The 9,757-nt window shown below is 38.1% G+C and overlaps 1 protein-coding gene across 2 annotated transcripts in view; it reads right to left on the reverse strand.

Moving 5' to 3' along the window:
• LOC122067006 (50S ribosomal protein L20) overlaps positions 1-9,757 on the reverse strand; it is a 31,985-nt gene that overhangs the window by 1,322 nt on the left and 20,906 nt on the right. The window contains exon 2 of one of the 2 annotated variants that reach the window (XM_042630860.1): positions 9,494-9,691. In XM_042630860.1, the coding sequence (XP_042486794.1) occupies positions 9,494-9,679 (186 nt within the window). In that variant the 5' untranslated portion in view covers positions 9,680-9,691. Of the gene's footprint in view, positions 1-9,493; positions 9,740-9,757 lie in introns of those variants that run through there. The other variant, XM_042630852.1, reaches the window with a different exon arrangement.

Genomic DNA, 9,757 nt, shown 5'->3' on the forward strand with positions numbered 1-9,757 from the left:
TTAAGTAGGGCTGGGTAACTAACTCCCTCATATACAAATTCTCGGTCAGTTGGGCGACTCATCCCTCCCAAGCACTGAACAAAGCGCGTTTAGCCTAAAAGGTCCCTATCTACCTTTACAAGACTAATAGATCGAATTCCTCTAAAAAGCCCGCCCTCCAAATGATGGTTTCTGGTTATAGCCAGGATGTTTGAGTTCTGTTTTTAGTTTCTTCCCCAATTTTCCTGTACTTATGTGTTCCAATTCAAGCCGGATTAGGAATCTATAAGTCCAGTCCTGTTATGAGTTGATTTAGGATTCTAAATATAGGTGGAGGTTCTCGAATCAGTTTAGGAGTGGCTTTCAGTCTTTTATCTGTAAATTACGTAGCCAGTTTGATTACTAGTTGGTTAAAGCTATTTCTAGTCTTCTATCTCTGTGTGTGTGTGTGTGTGTGGCACACAAAGTTTTTGATGAATAAAGCTTCAGTTTTACTCCAATGATCTCTGTATTCTGATGATCCTCCTCATGCACTGCCTAATCTCAGTATAGATGTGAGACTCTTCTTCCCTCGGTAGTGCCCCTGGGGAAAGCTCTTCTTTGTCAGTGGCACCACAGAGTGGAGATGATAGTGATGACTTGGGCTACTCTGATCATTAGTTTGTGAGTGATACACTCAGAAAAGTGAGTTGGTTTGTGCAGCACCAGATGAACTTGACCAACCATCACCAGCTGCCAGCTGTGAGATGCAGAATTCTGTTGCGTGATGGTGAGATGCAAAGGTAAGATTGGTGGGATTCCAATCTAGTTCCAGGTGAGAGGTTTGGTCCATATCCTTCTACTCTTCTTCCATTGTTCTTTCTTCATTACCAATCCATGTTTCAGGTTAGTACACAATTCTTTTTATGTTCATGCAAATACTTCTATTTCTGCTCTTTGAACTTAGTATACTGCTGGATGTGTTAGTTTTGAAACTTCAGATCTAAGTTCAGTTACTCAGTGATAGCATCTGTTTTCAAGACCAGCACTTCCAACCCTTGTTTTACCTCAAAAGAATCCTTTTCATCCTAGGACTTTTCTGAAATCTTCAGATATTGAACTTAGCTTTAGTGCGGGTTTCAGATCTGTCAACTAGATTAAGTGCTTAATATATTCATGGTTTCAAAATTCTGATTTTGACATTGTTTTCTAGATTCATATTCCTATTGATGTTCGAAATTCTGCAATCTTCATATCTGGTCTCTAATCTTGATTTCAAGTTCATCTTGATATTCTGTTATAGGTACTTTGATAATATGCTCAAATAGTCAAATATCAGATTGGTTCTTCAGGAATCTAGTTTCGTTACTGTTCTGGAAACTCTAAATCTGGATTCCTATCTTAAGGAGGATACTGTCATACATCCAGATCAGGACATCAGATTGGTCCTAAGTTTTGATATCATATTCTCCTTCCCAAATAGAGGATTCGAGCAGTCTTTGACCAGATCAGAATTCTTGATCTTCCGGTATCTTAAATTTTCTAAAATCTGGTATTTTCTCCTATGCGAATCTAGTTTTCAACTGAGTTTCTAAAATGAATCCTTTAGTCTTCTAGAAACCCTTCATAGGTTTTGATATCATATGCAAGAAAAATACAAACCAATTACTCCCCCAAAAAAAAAAGAAAAAAGAATGAAAAACATAAACTCCCTCACTGTAGCATCACACACACACATTGTACTGTAGTACATGTCACAGATGGATTAGATCAGTCAAATGTAACACATCGCATCACAATGTTACAATGCCTGGGATTTAAGCCCACCTTTTCCAGCCCTTCCCCCGATACAGTTTATAATTCAGACATACCAGGTTAAATTCTTCCAGACCATTTGACCCCCAATAACAACTGACTTGTATTTAATATATGTGGGACACCCCCCCCCCCCCCCGGGGATCCTTTCTAATACAGAATCAATATTGAACCAGTAAGGCCAGCGCGTGATCAATTGCAACAGGATTGCAAACCAATATAAATATATATATATTTTTTAAATACATATGAAAGAAGAAATAAAAGAAATATAAGGTTTCACTAACTGGCCTGTGGGAATGGAATCACCACCAATCCCAACCTATTGCTTCACCACAATAGGGTTGGCGATGCATCACCAGTCCAAGAGGAACGGTATCACCAATGGCCCAAGAAACCCAAATTTTCAGTAACTCAAAATAGTTAGAAACTATGCTTCCTTTGCTTGATAACATGTGCTGTATTGCAAATAAGTAACTCTAACAACTAGCAACTCTTCTAGAAAGAAAATCTAATTGTCATTACACAAACATGAAATCAAAATAGCAACTGCTAGATTTCTATTCACTTAGAAACTAAATATATTACCAAAAAAATAAAAAAACTAAATTAGCATGGTTGTCAAGGCGACCCAAGGCGGTGGCTGGGTGCCTAAGTGCTTAGGTGACCAAGGCACCAAAGTTTTTTTTTCCTCCTCTTTTGTAAAATTTTAACACTAATTAGTAATTTTATTGTGATAATAAGCAATTGGGTAATTTATAGCGCCACCCCTTAGAGAATGCCATTATTAGAGAGACACCCCTTGTATAATACCAAATTATACTCAGACCCCCTGCCGTCAGTTGCTGTTACGGAATAAACCTTATATGCTAATGTCAGCTACTGTATATTTTTTTAAATACCAAAATGCCCTAGCAATAGGTGAAGTACCTAATATACCCATCTAACCCTTCTTCCCCAAATGTTCTTCCCTTCTTCTTCTCCTCTCAACCCTAACCCCTCTTCTCCTTTTTTCACTAAAGAAGAGAAATATCTATTACTATTTGCAGGGGGAAAAATGTGCCACAACCTGAAAGTTTTCCGATATCCGGCGATGTCAAAAGAGAGGGAAAAAAAAAAACCCGGTGGCCGTGCATCATAGCTGCAGGCAATCTGAAGAGCCAAGCTCAATGGCAATAGCCTCCCCAATAATTGCAGAAGTGGGGAACTACTGCCCTGTTGTAACTGTAACTAAGCGTATCAGCTTCAATTTCAGAGTATACAATAGAGCCCATTAATCCTTCTAGTGAAGGGTAGAGCTTACTTGGCTCATTTCAACTGATCCTGCCCTAGTTTAGACAGAGACGTGTCATACAATGTCTATTCAGAAATCAAACTATGGACTTCCCAAGTGGAAATCTCATTCTCACCAGACCTGAGAATTGAAACAAACCAACAAAACTTTTAGTTGTCTGGATTCTCATGATCCAAATTGAGCTTCTGAATCAAGGATTATATCACAATCAAAATAATATTAGTTTAGCAGAAAATAGTGGCAGCACACACGCGCGTCTTGGATCTTGGCTTTCACATTATCAATGGTGTCCGAGCTCTCAACCGCCATGGTTATGGTCTTGCTGGTAAGGGTCTTCACGAAGATTTGCATGCCACTTCTCAACTGAAGCACCAAGGGGAGAGTGGACTTCTTTTAGATGTTGTAGTCGGCGAGGGTACGGCCATCCTCAAGCTGTTTACCAGCGAAGATCAAACGCTGTCAGTCTAGAGGTAGGGATGATGAGGTACTTGGGTAAAAATATGTGTTTTAATCAATAGGGTATAACAGTCATTTTAACTCCTCACTTAACAGTGACTGACAGCAGGGGGTATGAATATAATTTGGTATTACATAGGGGGTGTGTCTCTAATAGTGGCATTCTCTAGGGGGTGGTGCTATAAATTACCCTAACCAATTTTATTAGGCCAATTGAAACAGTTTCTCAAAGCCCCCAGAATTAGAATACAGATAAATGGCTAGATCTAGCTATTCTACACTTCCCCCACTCTTTTTTTTTTTTTTTTTTGGGGGTGGGGGCACTTTGGCACCAAGAAAAAAATATATTCTACTCAGCTTTCAAGGTAGGACCGCAGGACACCAATGATGCAAAGTTCATTGTTTGTCGTTACAGACCGAGCCGTTGACGACCATTTCTGCACATGAAAAAACTTCACTGGAACTTCAGTGTTATGAGACCATAGTAAAAACACTGATATAACTGGACATTACAATTTGGGGATTTCAGAAGATTAATCGTCATTCTTCCAGCCAAAAATAATTGACAATGAAATCTTCGTGCAGCACTCCTAAAAGACCCCAATATGCAGAATAGATTGTATGGAAGTGCTAATATCCTATATCTGATAAGCACAGCTTATTTTAAGTTAGAATCTGTGTCTGAAACCAACACACAGTTTTCTATGCAATTCACCCTAAATTATGTAATATTTAAATCCAATAACATGCCAATGGGATCTTAAATCTTTACCTATTGGCTTAGAGGAACGCCTTATTACTATAGGCAAGGGTTAAAGTATCGGTATCGGTTGGTTAAATTTAAGATACGTATAGGAGGGTATTGTATCAAAGATAATTTAAACCATGCTTATACGACACAGCACAACCCACTCCTACCTTCTTCCACTCCCAATATGAGTAGTTGAGATGAAGGTTCATTTATTTAAAAACAATCCCAACCAAGATCAGATGGTGTTTGCACCCTATTTTTAGTCAGTTTGACCGACAATAAAAATGAGCATGTACTAAGAGATTGATCGACACAACATTGGTCTATCAACCGATAAATGAGGACCCTGTGTTAAGGAGTTGATTGGTCAAATTAACCAATCAAGATGAACAATAAATGAGGACCCCGTGTTAAGGATTTGATCGGTTAGACTGACCAATCAGGCTAACCAAATATGGTTACTCATACACGGGGTAGCCCAAGGGTCGAGTTTCATATTGACAAGAGTTGGTTCCAAAGGAATTACATGTGTGCATTTTCAGTGGTTTGAGCAGTTATAACTACTCTCATTAGTCGGCTATTACGGTTATGGAAATTTTAGGCTATCAAAAAACTCCAAAAAATAAAAGAACACCACGCATTTATCTTTCTATTTATCTTTTCAAGTAGATTAGTTTTTTTTTTTTTTTTTTTCTTAGTAGGCTACTCGTTTCTTTTTCGTTTTTTAGCAAAGACCATGACGACCCGTGTTTCGTGATGATAGTTTCAATTATCATTCATAGCAACCCATCTTTTGCCATGATAATTTTTCCATTAACATAGATTATGTATCAATCATGATGGCCGGTGGTTTGTTATGATTATTTCCCATTAACATGGATTGTGTTATTTTTCTTTTTCCTTATGAGTTTTGCTTTTCATTTAAAATACTTAGAGCAATTGAGGCACTGGAATTATCTTATTTTCTCCTTGGTTAGAAGTTAGATTTTATTCCATCACATTCAGTTGAGTCTTAAGACTCTGGCACACTTGCGCACTTCACTATCTACAATGTGATCGCCAAAAATTTGCCAAACATATGGGTGGATGGAAAGTCCAGAGAGAATAGAGGGTAACCAACTTACCATAATTTACTACTATTAAAATAATATAAAAAATGAAAAAACAAATGATGAAAAGGCAAAAGGGAGGGGACATAGACTTCTCACTGCTTCAAACTTCCCATTTCCTAATCCTTTAGGCTGTGTTTGGTTTCCAGAAAAAAAAAAAAAAAAGAAACTAGAAAAGAGAAGAAAAAATTACTTTCCCCGGTGTTTGTTTGGAAGGAAAAGAGAGGTTGAAGGGGAGACGACAAAGAAAGATAAAAATGAGAGAAGATGACAATGCGAATAAAGGTTGTGAACACATCAGCGGGAAAGAGGGAGGGTTTTGGAAGGATTAAAAAAAAAAAAAAAATTAGAAATTAGAATAAATAACCCATTGCAACCCTAGTAGCATGACAAGTGGAGAAAGGGGAGGAGAAATGCAAAGATGAGGTTCACTGGTGGTATTCACGACCGACGGAACTCGGAAAGGAAGGGTTTTTCAGGTTGGGAAATTGCAGTAGAATGATCCAGTAAAATCTTCACAGCAGTAGTCATTGAGATTAGGTTTATTTTTAATATGATTTGGGCCCCCCATGGGTTTTCCAATTTTTGCGGTTTCTGATTCCCAACCTTTCCTTTGGGTCCTCTCTCTTATAGTGTAGCCATGTTAGCACTGAAGGAGCTGCTCCCTCCTATAAAGTCTTCCACGACATCCTTTAATGACCATTCATACAGCCCATGGTTCAAGCAGTCCTTCAATTCCAGCGAGGCTCAACGTTCGGCTGCCATCTCTCAGATACAGCAAAAAAATGATTTGATTTACGCCCTTAGGTTCTCCACAACACCTTCATCAACATTTCTTCATTGATTTATAGGATTTTCCCCTAATTGAGCACCTCATTGCCTGATTCAGAGCTGGGTTCCCTTGACAAGTTCTCTACAACACCTTCATCGGCATTTCTTCATAGATTTGTAGGAGTTGCCCTTGGTGGGCATTTGTATTGCCTAATTGCAGGACTTGCCCCTAGCTGAGCACCTACATCATCAGTATTTCTTCTTCCTCGAATCATCATGAGTTTGCTTATGGTGTCCCACCAAGCATGCCAATTTATGTTCAACACTTTTTTGGCGATCACGTGGCAGATGGTTTAGTATGTCGGTGTGTCAAAGTCGTAAGACTAAACGGAATGTGATGGAATAAAATCCAAATTCTAATCAGTGAGAAAATGAGATCCTTCAAGTGCCTCGATTGCTCCAAGGACTTTAAATGAAAAAAAAAAACTTATAACAAAGAAGAAGAAGAATAACATGGATTATGTTAATGGAAAATAATCATAACAAAACAAGGCCGCCATGATTAATACATAATCCATGTTAATAGAACAATAATCATGGCAAAACATGAACTGCCATGAACGATAACTCAAACTATCGTCAAGAAACACGGGCCATCATGGTCTTTGCTAATAAATGATAAAGAAACGACTAATCTGTTAAGAAAACATATAGAAAAAGATTAATCAACTTGAAAAAATAAATGCATGGTGTTTTTTATCTATTGCAAATGCTTCTCTCTTTTGATGGAGTTCCTTTTATAGCCTGAAATTTCCATAACCGCAATAGCCCACTTCTGCCAGTAGTTATAACTACTCAAACCACTGAAATTGCACACATGTAACTCCTCTAGAACCAACTCTTGTCATTACGAACTCCACCCCTAGGCTACCCCGTTTATGAGTCAACCTGATTGTATTCAGTCAGCTTGATTGGTTTAGTCTAATCAACTTCTTAAAACAAGGCCTTCATTTTTCGATCACCCTAATCAGTCAATCTGACTGATCAACTCCTTAACACAGGGTCCTCATTTATCGATCAATAGACAGATGTCGGGTCGGTTAATCCCTTAGTACATGCTCATTTTTATTGTCAGTCAGACTGACCAAAAATGGGGTGCAAACAGATGGAACGAGAAAATTAAGTACAAGTGTACCAAGACGAAGATAATTGGCAGATTCCCCCCAATCTCAAGACCAAAGGTGGAAAAAAAATACCCACAATAGAGACACTCGAGAACTAAAAAAAGATTTAACTTCCACACGATAATCCCTTGATCTTCCATGTTCCCCAACTACTTTGAAGTAGGAACAAGAGAGTTGCATCAACAATTACAATATTAGGAACCCCTACATGAAACCAACCTGGTCCCTACAAAAAAAAAGAAAAAAGAAAAGATAAAAGAAAAAAAGAGAAAAGTATACTTCCCTCAAAACCTAGCTGTTCATATCCAGATTTTCACCACAGCTACTACTACTCTTTCAAATATCCAATTCACGTACTCATTGTAATCTAATCAACAGTTCCACACATACATTCAATTCAAATGGCTTCAAGTTGGAATCTGCATTAGTAAAACTGTCCTTGTTTTCTAGACATCTATGCTCATATCCTCTATCCACTTTTTGGAAGTCCAGGTCGTAAGGGAAGCGAAAAGGAAAGTTAGCAATTGAGAAGGAAAGGAAATTGAAGGAAAAAAAGAAGTCGCACTTTTGAAGTGCTATTTTGTTTGCTTCAGAAAGGAACACAAAGTAAAGTGTAATATTTAGTGCTTTAATTGCAAGGGAAGTAAGTGTGAGAACTTATAGGAAGGCATCTCCAGCAACAAAAAAATTATTCAAGTACAACCCCATCGATCAAAACAGGAAAGGAAAGGAAGCAAGAAGTAGCAGCCAGCAGCAATAATCAGAAGCTATGGGCTTGTCTCATTTTTCTGATGGACTAACATGACTTGGCTATTCTACTGCTTTAAGTGGCTATAATTTTTTTTTGAGACAAAAGTGATACAAGAGGTTCTACTTCTAACAAAATCAGATATTACCAATGAGAACCGATGAAGAGAAAGAGAAGATAAAGACCGACTAGGCAGAAAAGGGAGAAAGCACTATGCACAAGAAAAAGGGGAACATCCTAGAGCCACGATAGGACCCAAAATAATCTCTATTGTGGCCTAGGTCCATTGCTTTTAATGCATTAAGAGTCCCACTAAAGGTCAATTGCAACCAAAGATAAAGTAAATAAAAATGAGCTCAACACAACTTAACATAGACCCCACTCTCGACTTGACACAAACTCTCTCCCTCACGGTACACTTTAACACTACTCACTACTCAATACCATTTATTGGTACTTAAATAAACCATATGCAAACAAATTTTCGACTGAGAAACTATAAAAATCAAAAGCTGTGTGCTTGCTTACTGTTTTACTTGATTAATGAGACTAAATTGACTGAGGCTCTGATGGAGTGATCATTAGTGACATCGACCTATAATCTTCAAAATAAGATTAGGACAAAAATCAGTGGATTCAAAGAAATCAACCATGGGCTCTATACAGTCAATTAGAAGCAATCGCAACCCCTTCACATAACCCAGACTTACTGAAGAATGCATTGTTCGCTAACCAAAAATTAGCAGCTAAAGAAACAGAACCAGATACCTATAGATATAATCCTATGTACTTGAATAAACTGTTTCATTAATCCTGCAACTAAAGTAGTAGAAGTAGCCATCCTGTGTTATGTAAACCCACCCTTTTTACTGCAACTAAAGTAATAGAAGGAACTGAGGCTCACTACTAACAAATAAATTTCAAGCACTCATCTACTGCAATTCTTAACCTTTTGGATTGCGCACACTATCCTGGAAACTAACTATTGAGTCTAGAGTTTCAAGCATTTTAATTTTTATCCTTTTCAGGAATGCACAATATGTTCCATCTCTCTGTGTCGAATCTCTAATCCACAGCTTACACAAATCGTTCCAAATCATTATCTTGCAACTACGAGAGCAATGACCCAAATTTCGCTAATGAAAGAAGATGGAAAAATCCCAATCATTAGTTCTACTACACCTCCCATGCATTCAGAAGTGTTCAATGAAAGAAATGTGATGAATCCTCAAAGCAAGGGCAAGTACTGACGACAATACGAGCTAAAACTACAGAAATTCCTCGTAAAAACCAAAACCCAAAACCCAAAACCAAAACCCAAAACCCAGTTCATGGGGACCCTCTCTTTAACTTTTATGGATGACACAGTTAACCATCAAACAAGAAAATTACACATAAGAAACTTACTCCATGAAGACGGGTGCCAGCATTGATTCTTTCGATCCAAAGGGAACGCATGTCCCTTTTCTTGTTGCGTCGATCTCTGTAAGAATACTGCAAAGCCTTCTCCACCCTTTCCCTTGCTATCCTTATGCAGTTCTTTGCTCTCCCTCTGAACCCTTTCGCTAGCTTGAATATCTTCTTCTTGTTCATCTCTCTCTCTCTTCCGCTCACAGCTTCTGTCTCTTATCAAAGTCAAGTCTCTGCTACTGGAAACGCTGCCAAGAGTAC

The sequence above is a fragment of the Macadamia integrifolia genome, chromosome 2 (assembly GCF_013358625.1).
Source record: "Macadamia integrifolia cultivar HAES 741 chromosome 2, SCU_Mint_v3, whole genome shotgun sequence".
In the NCBI taxonomy this organism is placed as follows: Eukaryota; Viridiplantae; Streptophyta; class Magnoliopsida; order Proteales; family Proteaceae; genus Macadamia; species Macadamia integrifolia.